This window comes from Mixophyes fleayi, chromosome 5 (genome assembly GCF_038048845.1).
Source record: "Mixophyes fleayi isolate aMixFle1 chromosome 5, aMixFle1.hap1, whole genome shotgun sequence".
NCBI lineage: Eukaryota > Metazoa > Chordata > Amphibia > Anura > Limnodynastidae > Mixophyes > Mixophyes fleayi.
In genome coordinates, this window is record NC_134406.1 from 52,304,525 (window position 1) to 52,323,263 (window position 18,739).

At 38.8% G+C, this 18,739-nt stretch overlaps 1 protein-coding gene across 1 annotated transcript in view; it reads right to left on the reverse strand.

Moving 5' to 3' along the window:
* Positions 1-18,739, reverse strand: part of DNAH11 (dynein axonemal heavy chain 11) — a 168,513-nt gene that overhangs the window by 26,685 nt on the left and 123,089 nt on the right. The window contains exons 58-63 of the mRNA XM_075214347.1: positions 14,879-15,022; positions 13,749-13,931; positions 12,761-12,862; positions 10,185-10,319; positions 5,823-5,996; positions 4,546-4,781 (exon numbers count right to left, since the gene is read on the reverse strand). Of these exons, the coding sequence (XP_075070448.1) occupies positions 4,546-4,781; positions 5,823-5,996; positions 10,185-10,319; positions 12,761-12,862; positions 13,749-13,931; positions 14,879-15,022 (974 nt within the window). The remainder of the gene's footprint in view (positions 1-4,545; positions 4,782-5,822; positions 5,997-10,184; positions 10,320-12,760; positions 12,863-13,748; positions 13,932-14,878; positions 15,023-18,739) is intronic.

Below are 18,739 nucleotides of genomic sequence, written 5' to 3' on the forward strand. Positions count from 1 at the left end.
CTTTCTCCTGGTTCTCGCCCACTTCCTAGTGAAGTCGGTGAGTCAGATGATATTTAATGATGAGATTTTCCGCATACCACGTAATTTTTGCCCTACCTATGCAGTTTTGACAATTTGATCGCAGAATATTTCCGTGGAGGAACAATGCCAAGATGACACGATTTCCCGCCCCATGTCCGCATGCGCTTGCCAATTGAGCTTTCCCTGGGAAGTTTTTTTATGGTTGGCTTCAAGCTGATTTAATGCCTGGCGGGTCAATGTGCTAAATAAATATGATACCAAAAACTGGAATATTCACAACACAGACAAATCTGTGTCACAATGTTGCTTTTGTAGTCTCATTAATGACATACAAATTGTCATGCTGTTATATTACTATGGAATTATCCTGCTTTAAAAAATAAATGCACATGAGTATGAAAAAACACCTATATAAACAAGCCTTAACGAATCTGTGTGTGCATAAGTTAAAGATTTTATGTCACACTTAAGGGCAACAAATAGACAAGTGTTTAGTAAATGTAATTTTGTGTGTAGAAAACATAAATGTTCCATTAAAAACTCATTAAAATTCATAATCTAAAAAGGGCACCTCATTTACTATGTATAAACTGAAGAAAGGTCCATTGAAGTGGAAATCATTTGCTTTTGTGTTCAGTGTGTTAAATGATCCTTTGGGGATAAAGAACAATCTAACTTGTGTAGCATTATGTCTCTTGTCATTCTAATTATGATTCATACCATTAACATATAACAATCACACAGCACAATGAAAACTAACAGGTTTCATAGTGTATTGTGCCATATCTCATGCCATTAAATTGTTTATAGCATGTCATGACAATCAATAAGTCTAACTCAACAAATGACTGCACTCTAAAGGTAGTAAATATTAGTCGGTAACACACTTTTTTTCCTTTAAATTACCAGCAAAGTATATAATGTTCATTTAGAGGGGGACAATTACGCATTCAGAACGCACGTAGGGAAAATAGGCACATAAAAATAAACACCAGTAGCAGCATTGCCGGTCCCCCTTCAGGGGCGCACGCAGGGTTTTTAAAGGGGGGTTTCCCCCCCCCCCCAAAAAAAAAACCCATAGAGAGAGCTGCTGCGCATGCGGCCACGCATGCGCAGCAGCTTTATTTTGGCGGCACTGCACTGAACAGCAGCCGCGGAGAACCAGAAACCCCCCCCTGCGTGCGCCGCTGCCCTTCACCACTGGGCTATGTACCCTTTTCAGCCATTGTAGTTCTGCCACTCATTGTGTATCCCTACTTCCCATGATGGTGCAGAGATACGGATTGAAAGTGTTAGTAGTAAATGCTAAAGCCACATTACCCTATTTGTACACAATATAATAATGTAACAATCTACTCTACACAAGAGAGGTTTGTGTGGGTTTCCTTTGGCTGTTCCAGTTTCCTCCCACACTCTAAAAGTATACTGGTAGGTAAACTGGCTTCTGATGAAATTAACCTTAATATGTCACAATTTCCACTGGGGCAGAACTTCTGGGAAGGATTAAATATTCTCTGTAAAGCACTGAGCAATGTGTAGGCGCTATATAAATAACTTAATAAATAATAAATTGTCTTGACAGTTATTAATGAATACAAATGTTTCATGTTCCAAATAGAATGCAATTACAAACAAATTAAATTAAAATACAAAACATATGTTGTTTTTCCCCTTTAAAATGAAAAGGGAATTTTCTTTCTTGCAGAAGTCCAAATGAAAATGTCAGTTAAGTAATGTGAATAAACGGGAACAAATTAAATAGCTGTGATGCTAATAAATTAAGTGTTATCAGCTGCAGATGTCAATACACAATCAGCCAATCACAAGTGGCTTGACAGCGCTGCTGATAATTATCATCACCATGAATATCACTCCACCAGCCCTCCAGCTCATGCAAGAAATACGCCTCCTAAGAGGTGTATATGTGGATGCATCCATGTCGCAAATTTGTTGCAACTACATGAACACACTAAAAGACACGATGCATAGCCAGGCAGGGCACTGATCCACTCCTCCTGCCAAAAATCTGCCACGCTCCTCACCTTCCTTTCCTCTTCTATGCCCTTACCCTTCTGCTCCTCTCCTACCCTCCAGTCCATGTGTGCCCACCCTCCCCTCCAGTCTTCAGCACATGTGTCCACTGTGCATGAGGCAGAGTTGTCTCCCACAGCAATCTCTGCAGAGCAAGTAAATGTAGCGAGGTATTAATGAAATGTATGTGTTGCATACCACCACTTCTCCTACTGCTTTCATTGTAAAACTATTAAATTCCATTCACTTACAATTTCCATACCAACAATTCTAAACTTTCAACCACTGTGTAATAATGTATGCCTGATGGTGTGTGTGTGTGTGGTAGCAGTATTACTGTAACATGTGTGGTGGCGGTACTAATGTGAAGGCTACAAATGTAATGTGTGGGGAAGGAGGCCTGTTTATTAATTGCAAGTGCTATTGATTTAATGTTGGGGGCTAGTTAATGGAAGGAAGGCCTATAGGTTTCACTCATTGCAAGGCTTTTCCTTTTCCAAACAGGACCCCAACATTCCAGGATTCAGAAGAGAAAGAGCATTAATAGAGCTTAAGACATCAGCAGCAGCAGGTAGTGAAAGCTGCAAGAATAGGGAGGATAGTGTAGATCATTCTGCCACCTGTCCTGATTCTGGTGGACAGTCCTGATTTCTTGGAACTATCCCACATTTTTTGGATCTTTCTTTGCCCTGACTGCTAGGGCAACTCAGGAGGTATGTGATGCTGCAGATTGCTCTCCCAATCCACCCATGTTCGCAGCATTTACTCTGCTGCAGTGTTTGGTGGAAGAGGCTTCACTGTACTACAGAGCTCAAGCTGCTGCTCCATGATCTAAGCGGTCTTCGCAGAGCGCCGGTGTTCCTTATTAATTTATTATTATCTTTTATTTAGAAAGCAACAGCATATTAAATAGCACTGTGCATTGAGGGGATCATGACACAAACAAATCACAAACCATGACATGAAACAGAAGCTAATGATGGTTCTACTCAAATGAGCTTACAATCTAAGAGGTGTAGAGAACACTTGATACACGAGGTAAATGATAACAATTGTAGTTGCTGGTGGGAAAAGTGCTTGTGGCTATTCTTAGGCAGCAGCATTACCAGCCCTGATAATAAAGCAGCCATTGGTAACTAAGCTTACTCTATAACTGTTATTATGGCTGTAATGGCTATATGTACAGAATTTGACAGATTTTAGCTTCCACCTCTCCCCTAATGTCTATAGTTTGTTATAATGTGCTATACAGTAATATCCAAATATAGTATTACTTTCTATGGTGAAAAAGGAAAGTGGCCTCACAATTTGGAGTCAAGGTTTCAGGTCTTGGGTAGATTGGGTCTTGGCCTGGGTAGATTGGAGTTGAAGCCTATAAAGTCCTAATTTTTCATTCATAGTTGTTGTGATATATGTTCATATTATATACTTTTTCAGATGTACTCATTCCTTGTACAAGACTTTCCCTTATCCTCCAAACCTTCAAGCTTTCTATTAAATCACACTTTCAGGCAAGCTTATTAAATTCCCCAATTAACCTTCCTAAAATATCATACTTAAAATATTGTAGCTGATTACAACCCCTCTACATAGTTCATGCAAAACTTACATTTATTCTCTTTTTATGCTAAAAATACCCTACTTACCACTAAGCCAACACAACTGTGTGACTAGGTCATAGAGCTCCACTAAGCACTTTTCCACTACCATCTAACTGTCCAATATGCAATCTGTGACATATATCATAATGTTTCAAACTCAGATTTTCCTGTAGAGTGTAAGCTTACATGCAGGTCCCTGTCAGTGTGTTAACATCCATCATTTTATTACTGTGTTTGGTCACAAATGTAAAGTGCTGTGGAATATAATGCCGCTAAGTAAGTAAATGTGGTTATAAAATAAGTATAGTGTTTCAGATTAGAATAAGGTACTTTACATAGACACAAGGTAATATTAGCAAAATGTATATTTTCTCTAATCGCTAGTATTCCCTAATATGTGAGATTGAGCATAGGCAGCATGTGGCTCAGTGGTTAGCACATCTGCCTCACTGCAGGGGGGTCATGAGTTCGATTCCCGACCATGGCCTTATCTGTGTGGAGTTTGTATGTTCTCCCCGTGTTTGCGTGGGTTTCCTCCGGGTGCTCCGGTTTCCTCCCACACTCCAAAAACATACTGGTAGGTTAATTGGCTGCTATGAAAAATTGACCCTAGTCTCTCTGTCTGTGTGTGTATGTTAGGGAATATAGACTGTAAGCTGCAATGGGGCAGGGACTGATGTGAATGAGTTCTCTGTACAGCGATGCGGAATCAGTGGCGCTATATAAATAGATGACGATACAAGTTAAATTCCCTTTTTTCTGACATGAATGCAGACAGAGTAATAGCAGTTCTATATAGGTACTCTGATTGCCCAAACATTATATCCAATGCATCTTTGAAAAAAATTTATTTCTGTAAAAAAAATTGTCATATTTTGCATAACCCACTTACCCTTTCTGTCCTAAATTTATAACTTTTAAGGCAGTCCCATATTTATTCTTAATCCACTTGATGCCTTGCTGTTGTGGATCTATCATAAGAGGCCATCGCTCGCAGTTTATTAACGTGGTGGCATTTTCTGTTGACATTCTGTCTCCAGGTAGACCTTCATTATTCCAAGCTGCTACAGTAGCATCATCAGTCAGCATGACAATTGGGTCCAGACCTTCACATATTGGAATCACTACCTGAATGGAGAAAATGTGCTATGGTAAAAATGACAGTGCAGAAGTATGCGTCAAATACATGTCAAATAATGATAAAAAGAAAGAAATTGGATAAACAATAACAAGTTTGGCCAAATGATTCAACAATATAAGATTATTCATATAATGCAATTTAAAAATTCAAAGTATAAACACAGAGAGAGAGAGATAGAGGGATGTATATACATCTGTGATACATTGTTCTGTGTCATGTTCAGAGAGAGGATAGTGAACACAGGTTGAACCTCAAAATAATTGAATGCTATAAGGAACATTATTTCTGTATTCACTCTACTTTAGCCAAGCCCTTGACTAACTAAAAACAGAACAAACTGTGTATGGTTAAAGGTCACGGAAATAGACAATTATTCCATATAGACAATTGTTCCAGCCATATGTAGATGTCCAGCCATCAGTATATTTCAGGGTCTGCTTAAGCTGCTTTGATGGAACTCAGCACGGGGTACGGGGTACGTGCACGGGGCACGGGGTACGGGGTAATGTACAACCACCCTTTAGTTAGTTCTCCTAAGGTAGAAAGGTTGGAACTAGCAATGTGTTGGTAACAAACTTAAGAAAAACTTAAGCAATTGGCTACTGGACACAATCAACCTTTATACATTTATTACAGATACAGGCAGTGGTAAAAGTAGGGGTGTAGATGGTTTTATGCCATACCGACACTTCTTGTACTGTCTTTATAGTAAAACTATCAAATTTCATTCACTTACATTGTCCATACCACCACTTCTAAATTTCCACTTTGACCACTTGTTACAGGTTATAAAAGGAAAAGAAAATCTTATCTCCCCTATAAGATACAATCCAAGAGCAGTCACTCCTCAGTGAAAGCCACACATGAATAATGTACTTCTTCAAATGAATGCAACTACATACTAACAAGAGATTCACAACATAAGAACAGTATCAAAAAAACACCCTGCAGCTTTGGCTCTTCACATTGACACATTTTGCCCATATCACATCCTTTGGTGCCCGTCTTAAAGTAAAGAGTCATTGTACCTTTTGAGATTTGAGGAAAGGAAGCCACATTTGTTCCATCAGCTCCTGACGATAGCGCTTGGTAAAGGACCCCACATATGACACAAAAGCAGCCGTCAGCAACACATCACCACACAGTGTCTTCTCCTGAGCTTCAAAATTCTTAATGGATTCACTCCAGCGAACATTTTCAGACTGAGACAGAAACAGGGGTTAGACATGTAAGTAACACTGAACATTGGGAGGTAGCATTCGTATTTTGATTTCCTCAACCTCTACAGAAGGAACACTATGGGGAAAAAGTGATAGCAATCTCACTGTAGCAGACGGCATTAGTTTAGGGGTTAAGGCCAGTACCACCACCAAACAATGTAAAAATAAACCACAAAACCACATACAATGATGGTACTCTTACCATGAGTATTTTACTAACATTTAGCTATATAGTGCCAGCATCATCCACAGCACTTTACAATTGGATTATAACAACAAAGCTTCTATTTTGAGTATACAATGTTGTTTAGAATAAACAGTTATGACTCTTTACAAACCTATTATATCTACTACTAATTCATTACGTAGATTTAATATTTTTATTCAAGCTGTTTTTCTCATACAAATGTGCATAGGACATTATGAATAATAATAATAATAATAATAATAATAAACATGCTATGTTAGAATCTATAGTTTGAAATCTTGAAAGTTCTTATATTTTTTTTTTTTTTTTAATAAAGTTGCCTTTCAGAATCAAATGTGTTTCATTATAGCATTGCTGAGTAAATGTGTTTACTTCATAAAGATTTGGTATAATTTTTTCGCAATTAAATCATGAGAAGTGACTAAATCATTATGAAATATGGTGTTGCAGCTACAGCAGTTATTACAGCTGATGTTCTTCAGAAGTAATCATGGTGCTATTAACAGCCAATAAGTAAGACTGCCACTTTAACTTATCACCTACTGTGCAGAAAACTCTGTTCATTCAGGAGGGAGAAAACCTTGATATATCCATTTTCCGCATTCTGCTTGTGAACAAGTCATAAACAACAATGAAAATCCTTTCTTTAATCTCCAAGAGAACTTTAAAAACTTGACGTTTTTCTAGACATAGAATAATCATCTATTTGAATCTTCAATATTTTCAACATACCATGTATCATAAATCAAAGGTGACATTGGCTAACAAGAGTTTAAGTATAGGAACACGCCGTGTAATACATTTCCCGACAGTTAAAAATCACTATCATTTTATTCTAATGCATTATAGATTGCTTGTAATGTCATCTTGGCTGGGATGACCCATTTCTAATTCTTAACAGCTGCTCAGTTTAGAAGTTAGTTAATGATTAAACATAAAAACTTGCTGAAATATCTAACTGATGCGAATCCAGGTCAATGGGATAAGGAGAAAAATATTGTTCTTCATTTGCACTAATCAGACCTTGTTTATTTGGCTTCTAAATAGGTAATAATGAACACATTTATATGTTAGACCTAACTAGGCAAAAAAGTTTGGGTTCCATGGAGGAGTCATAGCACTTGGGGTTTTAAAGATTGATGTACTACATTGGATGAGCTAAGAAGATTTGACATTAACCTGGGTAACCAGACCTTTACGCTGAAGCTGATGCTAGATTACATTTGCCATACAGCTTAACCAGCTAGTTCTGCTGAAATACCAGAAGTTAAGTATTATCTTTGTTACAGAAAGAAAACAATCTTACAAGATTCACTGTATAGAAGGAACAAGAACACTTCTTGCTGCACCTAAAAATCAGTGCAGCACAATGCACAAGATGTATAAAACAGCTACTACCATATATTGCTAATTGTGACTAAAGGTAATAAAATAAGGATTGCTAAATTTGCAACTCCAATTATACTTCCTCTATGGTTCATACTCCTGCCCCCTTGAATTTTCTAAAAGCCAATCAATATAAACAATACATTTGTAGTAGTAGTCTCTTAAAATGTAAATGCACCGAATCAAGCAAAACCTGGTTACCTAGTGGCATCTATAAAACATCATTAACACCACATGTCAACAGCGGCATTTTGTCATTTATTGATGGTTTATTTTCCAATATTATTATGTTAGAAAAAAATGCTGAAATCAGAGGGACGCATAAAGGACAATTAGAGTGATTATTTTGTGTGGACCTCTCATGTAAAACCTGAGGTTTGGCTGTCAATCACAAATAGTTTCCAGTACTGGCTGCTTGTGATTGACTAGTGGTGTAGCAGAGTCCCGGGAAGTCGCTGCATTCATCAGTTCGGGCAGGCAATGCTGATCCATGGGTGCTCTGTTTTAGAACAGGATTTTTCTGGGTTTTGCACCCTTGCATTATTTACAATGGATCAAGAACAAAGAAAAAGTAAATGAAGAATTTATTTCCTATTGGACTATGATGGATCAACAATGAAGATTTATTCACTGACAATTTATATTAAAATTGTGTGTCTGAGTCAGGCATTTAAATAGGGGAAAGAGACCACTTGTTTGCTTTTGCCCGAGAGAAGCATTTTTTACTATGAAAAACGAATTGAACTGTCCTCACATAGCCAGATAAAGGTCTTAGGAGTACAAGTAGGGTTCAAATGGGAATAGTATTGTGTTGTAACGTGGCCATTGTATTAAGTGCAACCTAAACATGTTACAATTGTTCAGTTACCAATAAATAAAATATTGATAACCGTGATGCTGATCATGGTCACAGGAGGTAGGTACAGTGCCCAAAAAATGGACAAAAATGTTTCCGAGCAGTAGGTCTTATATTACGTTCTACAGATGTATGACACAGAGCTCAAAGATGCAGCCTGCACATCCCACATATAAGACTCATTAGAAAACTTCAAATAGATCTTTCAAATGATTTTAGGGAATACCATTAGCTCAATTTTCCTGGACTACATGGTACAAAATTAAGTGACTTGCATACCTGATTAAAGGATTTCATGTATCTACATGAGCTGATGGTGCTCCCTAACAGCCACTCTACAGTCAGATCATCACTGGCCCCCAGGTGCCAAAATACAGGACAAACTGTCCAGTGTCTGTTGTTTTTATAATTTTCTCTTTTTCCCCCACAGTCATCGCTGAACTTCTGGTGACTGGCCCCACCCCCAGGATCAGCCACTTTGTTCTATGTGCTAAGGATCAGAGATCCCCTTCTCCACTCCACTCCCCTCTTTTTCCTCCTTCCCCTCCTCTCTCCCCCACTCTCTTCCCCTCCAACTTTAGAGTTGCAAGTGAGCTGGTGAAGGGAGGGCTTGTCCCTGAATATAGCCACCATTCCTACTGGATAGTAGGTAACATTTTTTTGGGAGCTGGTGGGGTGCATTAAATTGGGGGCTTGTGGGTTAGTAATCTTATGTGGGGATATTAATATTATATTGGGACTGAAGTTAGAGAAGCTATTACTAGAATGTGGTGTCTCTATTAACTGGGGGCTAATAAATTAATGGCGGACTCATTGGGAGAAATTTGAATGGTATTAATTTGATGCTGGGGCTGGCCGGGGGAAACAGGCCTATTAATAAAATGGAAATGCTATTAAATTTAATGTTGGGCTGATTGGGGGTGAAGGAGCATAATTATTACATAAGGGGTGCTATTGATTTTATGTTGGGCTGGTTGAGTGGATCTGGCCAGACAGCAAATGAGCTTAATACACTAGCGGAAGCATTAGGTAGAAGGATAGCTGCAAGATTAGGTAGGAGAGAGGGGGTGGTGTAGCACTTGTAAAGGGTGAGGCCCACACAGTAGGATGACCATACACAGTAGGATGACCATACACAGTAGGATGACCATGCTTGAAAACTGCATCTACTCCCACCAATATGGGAGGGGGTCGCCAGTATTCTCTCCTGGCCAGGGCAATAAAATGTCTGTTTACGGCTCTAGTGATGTTCCCTCTAAGCACCATCACAATGTCATACGCACCATGATATCTGCTCTATTCCCAGCCTGTATACAACAGGGTAGTTTACTAATTGCATTAGTAGCAATCTGGCACATTAGTCTTTTTATCCTCATAGTATATTAAGTTTGTATTTTAAGGCACATTTTTTTTCTCTGGGAGAAGGGACCTGTGCTGGTGGGGCCCATGGCAGTCACAGGAACTATCGGAACTATAGTTACACACTTGGTCATAGATCCATACAATCATGGCAAAAGCATATATTGCGATTGTTAAGACTATATGAACAAGAAAAAAAGAACGTAAAAAAACCCTTCCCTCCTTAACAAAACAAACAACACACAATGCATCAGAAGGTTCTTTTCTACCATCAAATTCTATGTTTCTAATGCACTCCCACTCTCTTAGTTTACACATCGACAGGTGTGATAATTACAATAGAAATAAAAAACCTACAAACCTCTAACCCTTTCACAAGTCTGTTGGCTAGTTCTATGGTGGTGTTCGTACGATTTACTTCCTCCTGACACCGGATCTTCTCACCAGTAGCCTTTTCAAATGATCGTGTCAGTCTCTTCAGATTGTTGTCCAGGTCCTACAGGTAATATACATAATGGTTTGATAAGCATTTTTCTGTGGATTTCTATGAATTTAATTAACAAGGAACCTACTTACAAACATAGAAATTGGAGTAAAACTTGGAAGAACAACATTTATGACAAAAATTAGGACTATAGGATTTATCCCAGGTCGTCAAGCCAGAGATAATACTCATCGCGCAATAGATTTAGTTCAAATAATTAACCAGAGGCGTCTCCCAGGCTTGTTGCTCTCTTTAAACGCTGAGAAGACATTCGATCGGAATTCGTGGGACTTCATGTTTCACGCTCTGAAAAAGTATGGCTTCTCGGCTGAATTCCTGACGGGAGTATTTGCCCTTTACAACTTTCCCACCGCTAGGGTATTAGTTAATGGCTCACTATCTGATCCCTTCTCCCTTTCCAATGGGACGAGACAAGGATGTCCTTTATCTCCTTTAATTTTTGCATTGGTTATAGAGCCCTTGGCGGCAATGATTAGGCAGTCTGCTCTGATAATGGGTGTGGAGGTGGGACACCGGGAATTCAAGGTCTCTCTCTTTGCAGACAACGTTCTTTCTCTCACAAACCCCTCCACGCTCCCCCTTCCCTCCGTGCCACCCTACAGGCTAATTTAGCTTTACGCTGGCAGGTGAACAAGATCAAGTATCTTGGGGTCTATATCACCTCTTCCTGTGACCGATTATGCCGAGAGAATTTTCCTTCCCTTCTAATTAAAATAAAAAAAAAGACCTAGAAGTATGGAGGAGCTATATCATATCGTGGCTGGGGAGGATCATTGCTGTTAAGATGAACCATGATCCCTAAACTTCTCTATCTCTTCCAGACTCTACCGGTGAATGTGCTGGATCTTGTGTTTCGGGACTTACATTCTTCTTTCCTCAAATTTGTCTGGCATGGCAAACCCCCTAGAAACTCAGTAGCAGTACTTAAGCAGCCCAGGGCTCGGGGAGGAAGATGCTTTCTAGATAGATGTTAAACTCTATTAACTGGCGGCCCATCTGACCCAGGTTGCTGTTACTTATGTCCCATACCGGACCACAGCGTGGGTGGACTTGGAAACCCATTTTGTGGGAGTTCCTTCCTTGTCATCCCTATGGGGCCTCTCCAGACTGGACAGACTACAGGAGGCCTCCACACTCCAATCACTCAAATTTTGTTTGTCTTTATGGGACTCATGCTGGCTCAAGCACAAATTATCCTTCCTTATTTCCCCTCTAACTCCCTTCTGGAGCAACCCACATTTGCCCCTAGGTGACCAGTCACAGCAATTTAAACTCTGGAAACGTGCAGAGATACGGGGGCACCTTTCCGCCAACCTTTCTTTGAGTACTTCCAGGTCCAACACTCCGCTATGTCCTTGCCTGCCTCTGACACTCTTAGGTCCCCTACTCTCTTTGAGCATATGTGTTTGCATTCCCCACTCACCAATGGGATGGTGTCGAGGATTTATAATTGGCTAATAGAGATTTCCTTTGATGTCCCAAGGCGGCATGAAAGGGAATGGGAGAGAGATCTGGGACCCCCCCAGATGAGTCTTGCTGGGAGGATGTCAGGGAGGGGACTGCCAAGAGATCAATATCCACACTTATTAAAGAAACTGCATACAAATTGTACTATAGGTGGTACTATACCCCAGACAGATTGTCTAGAATGTTTCCAACCGCTACTCCGAGCTGTTGGCAGGAATGTGCCCAGAGAGGCACAATGCTACATATATGGTGGACCTGCCCCGTATAATCCCCTTTGGAACATGGTCCTTGCACTTATTAACTCCGTATCTGAACAACAGATCACTAAGGATCCCTGGTCGTTCCTTCTCTCTCGCCCTATCCCTGATGAGAGAGCCCCTTCCAACAAGCTGATCTCTCTCATACTGGCTGCTGCCAAATCCCTAATAACTAAACATTGGAAAGATCCTAGCCCTCTCTCTATGCAGGCCTTACAGAACTACATCTGGCATATCACAAGCATGGAGAGTATTACATGCTACCTTCACGATAAATCGTACAATTTTTACAAGGTTTGGGCCCTGTGGCATCTTCATGAAAGCCGTAGCTGTTTACCCCCTTTGGCTCTCTCGCCCTCTAATGGTCCATAGACTCTGGGCCGTCTCTGGATCCTCCAGGCTGGATGTCGTGCGCCATGGGTAAGAGATCCATTTATCTTGCCATCTGTTTTTTTTATTTTTTTTTATTTAATAGGTCGTTAACCTCTGGGTATGTTGCTTATAAATCGCCTTTGTAATGAGTATGGCGATATACCGCATTTAGAATTTGTATTTTACACACTATGCATTATTTCTTCTCTATTTTAAAGTGACATTTTAATTATCAACACCGATAAATGGATTAGTTCCCTGTGTTTGCTGTTATATTGTTACAGTTTATTATTATTACATAATATAGTATATACAGCAAAACTCATTCAAGCTTACATTTAGCTTTTTTCGAATTGCCTCAAGTTTTTCGGTAGCTGCTTTCAGATCATTGTTGGCTTGGGAGAGCGCTCTGCGCTTCGGTTCCACGTCACAATAAACCTGAGAAGATATATAAAAGCTGATGATGATAATATTCTGTCTATGATTCAATAAATATGATTCAACTTGCTTAGGTTGCCTAATATTGCAGATTCAATAATATGTTTTTTACTTCTTTATACATATAAAACAACATTTATATTTTAAACACATGTAAATACTGTATAAATGGTGAGCAGTGGTGACAAGTGTAATAAGGCATGTTTTATTGATATCATTTTTGTACAATTAAGTACAGACAATATGTTCTCTACAGAAGATTTTCTTCTCAATTTGTTGTTGATTTACAGAGATCTTCTTACACATATACATACATATACATATATACAGGGGAGGGCTGGCCCGGGAGGCAGGGGGGCAGTGGCTCCCCAGGCCACTTGGTCAGACCGCTACTCGGGCCAGGGGGGTAGGCCAGCCGGCCATCCCCCCGGATGCAAAATACAACACTTTCCCCCGCGGCCGCATCTGATGACATCAGATGCGGCCGCCTGTGTGCCCCCCGGGCTTCCCTCGCTGCCCGCGCCTGTATATATGTATAATATATATATATATATATATATATATATATATATATATATATATATATATATATATATAGAGCACAAATTGTTCTTTAGACCACAGGAACTAAATACAAGTAATTTGCTGCCCCATTCCTAAAATATACTGAATGACCCTGTTTTCCCCACACTGCCCATTGAAATTTCTCCCAATTAAACAATATGGCAGTGCTCCTCACAGTGACTGAAGAAGGGACTTCATCATTTCTGAATGACATTATTACCAAGCAGCAGAAATTATTTTGGACTGTCCACTCTGCAATAATACAATTTGACACCAACATTAATAATATATGTAGCCAAATTTAAAATAAGAAAGCAATTACCTCATAATATTTCACAATATTGATGGCCCAAGCACAAAGACCAGCTGCTGCAAATGACTTTGTACGGACCAAGTCAGGATCAAATATTGGGTTTTTCAAGTACTCTTCCTTCATCATCTTTAAGCAGTTTTCATGAATATGCTCCTTATCATAGTTTACAAGAGCTTGCAAAAAATCGTCAACCTTAAAAATAAATCAGATAATTAACCTAAATGATAAAATATGAAAATACAAACAATTTAACAATTGTGATTATTGTCCATAGCTTAGACTAGACTAATGCAGAAGAAACTGCATCCAGTACAACACAAGGTACCTTGGGGGGTCCGTAAGGGGCAGGTTACAATGACAAATTGTGGCCACAGGTTATTACTAGATCTACCCTGTCAAGATAATCTGTAATCAATGGCTCCTATAGAGCTGGCTATATGTATATTCATCAGCTATTTATATAGCGCCACTAATATCGCAGCCCTGTACAGAGAACACACTCACATCAGTCCCTGCTCCATTGGAGCTTACAGTCTAAATTCCTTAACACACACGCACACACACACACAGACAGAGAGAGAGACTAGGGTCAATTTGATAGCAGCCAATTATGGTATGGTTTTGGAGTGTGGGAGGAAACAGGAGCATTCGGAGGAAACCCACACAAACACGGGGAGAACATACAAAATCCACACAGATAAGGTCATGGTTGGGAATCAAACTCATAACCCCAGAGCTGTGAGGCAGAACTGCTAACCACTAAGCCACCGTGCTGCCCCACATGTATATTATATGTTCTGGCAAACATTAGCATTACTGAATAAATATAGAAAAGGGCATCAATACACAAATAACATGTATAATATATAAATAGATCCTCATATATTGGCTGTCAAAAGGCAGATTGTTTTATGGCAATCTCCACGTAAATTATGCAACCTAACTAGTAGATGTATGTAATAATAAACAATTAATATAATATAAAATATATAGAGAAAATAACTAAAGTCATATGGCTTCAAATACTTTATTTTAATTCCACTAGATCAGTTTCTTGATTTATTGTACAATTTTTGGTGTAGTTTGTTAAAAACAGATATACATTTTTGTAAAAGTCATCAGTATGCAACAAACGTTACCTTTCCCATAGACACCTTGCAAGCCTTCCAGCTTCTGTCTTTAGCTATTCTGCCTCTGGGCGCCAGCAGCACCATCACAGCAGCGGTAACATTAATCACTGCAGCTGGTGGATTAGAGAACGTTTTAAGCTCCGTAAGGTTTACCTGCGCAACAATAAAATACTGCATTATAAATATGGAGTATTATTCTGTTCATGTGTATGGTATCCTTCTTAAAAACAAACAAAAACAAAACAAAACAAAAAACACATATAGTTGAGAATAACAATGTTAACAGAAGAGACTGGGCAGCATCATAAAATAATAAACTTATTTGCACACCTTGCATTGAACATGGTTTATCCAGGAGCAAATTTACACCTTTTTTTGCTTAATGAATCAGGCCATAGAAGTTTCAACAATATATGTGGTAAGACCAATATCAATACAAAGAAAAACGGTACTATTTTAATGTGATTACATTGCAATTTTATTCTTCAAATACCTCTGGTAAATATTGATGTAAATGTAATACAAAATAACAGACAACTTCCACACCCTATTGGGTCAGCCTCTACTCTCCAAGGCTTCAAGTGTGCCCTTAAAACTCATTTCGCTATTCAAGCTTAACCAGCCTTCCTTCTAACTCCTTTGCCTCGTCTATCACCTCCACTCCCCCACTTGGTGCCCCCCAATTTGTGTCTTCTAGTTCCCTTTAGATTGTAACTCTCATGAGAAGGGTTCCTTGTGTTCATCCCGCATCACCCTCTGTGCCTTTAGACCTGCGTTCCTAGCCCTTTATCTGGAGCCCAGGCCTACTTCACATTGGTCATTACCATCAGTCTCACTCACTGTCCTGTAAATAGCTTCATCTACATTAACAAGTTACCTGTATGTTATTTATTAATGTACTATGTAATGTGCTCTCTACCGAGTTTGTCATTTTGTACTGTTTGCACCTTAGTTGCACTTTTTACTTATTGCACTGTATGCTCGTGTACTGTTACCCTGTACTGTTGTCCCTTGCTCTATGTACGGTGCTGCAGACCCTTTGTGGCGCCTCATAAATAAATGATAATAATAATATAATGTGCAACGGATCATTGCTATTTATTCTATACTACTGTAAATGGCATGTATGGCGCTGCAGATCATTTGTGGCACCTTATAAATAAAAGATAATAATAATAATATTATAAATAATAATAGATACAAGACATAAAATATGGAAGAAGATAAATGGTACTACTGTGCAGTTGTACATACAAACAGAATGGCAACAAGATATTGGCAGGCATGTAACACACCATCAAAATTTTTGGGGAGGGCCCAGCTCTCCTCTGGGCCCCATAGCCGCTGTACCCTCTGCAACAGCGATAGTTCAAACACTTCATGCCAGCAAATACAACAAGGAACAGATGCACATAGAGAATAAGAGCTTATACCAATGGTTGTATGAAGCGTTCAGAACATAAGAAATGGTTTTGCACAGTGGTCCATGCATCCTGAACAAAAAAAAAGACACTGAGAACTGTACACAGCACGTAGAAAAAGAGAAGTGGTACTATACAGTAATCCATGCACACAGAATAAGAAAATAAACAGGGTCTCATTTAAGAAGCACACCGTGTCTACACTGCAAATCATCTTGGGTTTTTGTGAGCTTATATGGTCCGCCCAGCGCACATCAAGATGCACACCAACTCTCAGCTCTCAGACGCCTCAGCATCTTGAAAGTGCTTCTAGCGTGAGACACACTAAAAGGAAGCCATGTTTTTTTAACATTACTTTTTCGTGTGTGATGCTACTTATTACATTGTTTGAGGTGTGCCTAGTAGTGCAACATAAAAGCACAAAATATGTCCAAATAAAATGGAAGTAAACTGTTAATAGTGATACCCTCATATTCACTTTGATTTGCAGTGAATATTATATGTATATTTCAAATATTGAGTCCTATTTATTACAGGTGAAAAATCTTTTTCTTCGGCCAGGACAGGTGTTTTTGAGGTTTTTTTCCCAATTTATCATTTACTCCCACGCAAAATTTTAATAGTAAGTTGAGACCAGAGAAGATTTTCTATCGCTGGGAAACGCAAAGGTAGAAAATCTTTCATATCCTCTTCTGATTGTAAATAGACTCCTTTGTCTCCTATGCAAACATTCTATAAGAAAACCTCTTTAAAAATATATACATAATGCACTGAAAAAGTAGGCACACAGCAGAATTGGAGCAACTGCCCTACCAAAATGTTGTAATGACCGCATAGTACTTTTAGTACAGAGCTGTCCTACCTTTGCTTGGACAATTGAAATATACTCCAAACAAAACTGCGGTTCATTAAATCAAAATAAGTTGTTTCTACCAAGCAGTCAGAAGCTATATCAGCCATAGACTGCAATAACACCACCTCTTTACCATCAGTTTTGCAACAAAGCCAGATTAGGATGAAATGGGGCTGCAGGGTAATAATTTTCTCAGCACTCTACACATACATGCCCCATACCAGCAAATCATCCTCATAATTATTCAGTCAATTAAGAGAGATTTCATATAAACATACAAACACAATATACAAATAAAAAAAACGCCAACATGTTTGGAATCTATGTTGTAGGTCAAAGAGTGCATAATCTTTGTTCAAAATAAATAAACACTATTATTGATTTAGTTGGATTATAATAGAAAATTTAAGTATAGATTTTTTTTTTATTTCTTACACATTGTAAAAATTTAAATTAAAAAGCATGTTTCAGCATGTGAGCTCTGCTCCAACACAGGATTTAGGATATATATTTTTAGTATATACAATCTAAAAACTTAATTTGCTTTTTGGCAACAAAATTTACCACCACTTTTTGGCCAAGTATGTAGTACAAGAAATTGTCTATAAATGATGACTCCCTGGTGAGAAAAAGAAGAGAGATTTGTACATGGGAGGGTACAATTGAATCCTTGGAAAACATCAGTTAGACATCCTTGAACCCCACACATTATCTTGTCAGACACTGCTAAAGCACAGTTCCTACAGAGATACAAACCATGCCGTTTACTTCAAAAGCACAAGCTACAACAACCATCATGTTAAAAATTCACTGTTGTCAAGGGTTACTGTATGGTGCATATCTTATATATCAAGTCTGAGCTATTTATATTACTTCTTATGCAAAGTGGACCTGTGAAACTCAAATAAAATTACATTTGACAACACATCAAGAGTTAATTGTGTGTTCAAAAAAAAAAAATGACATTCTAATAATAGTTCCATTGTTGTGCTCAAAGTTATAGCTGCAAGGGAATCTTTCTTTTAAACTACTACAATGTGTGCTGAACCTGTCTCCTCAATGGAAGTAATGTACAAAGCACAAGAGTGCAATATCAGCTTTGGTCCCGCTGTTGCCCTCAAATTGCAAAAGTGAACCTAGATTGCAACCAAAGTGCATAGGTTTTCGGAGCAAGATGGCTGTGTTTTGTTTGTGTAGGCTGAGGAGAGGCGTTCAGCAGAGTGAGGGTGTTCCAACGAGTTAAGTGTCTAGATTTGTGGAACAGTGTGAAAACGAGACATTGTTATTGAAAGGAGATAACAGACTTGTACAGTGCACACTTGTTTCTTTTCTGTCTCTCTGGCGCTGCAGAATCTGTGGCGAATTATAAATAAATGATGATGCTGCTGTTTGGAGAGGTCCGTGGCCATTTTCACTTTGCAAAAGGAGTCAAATTTTGAGTCTAATAGGGACTAGTTTTCACCCCGACGTTCAACAAACAATCAAGTGCACACACACACACACACACACACGACATGTAATAAAACCAGTTTCAATGTCCCCTATTGATTAATTCATGCCATAAATGAGGCTTATGTAGTATTTTCAGAGAAATTT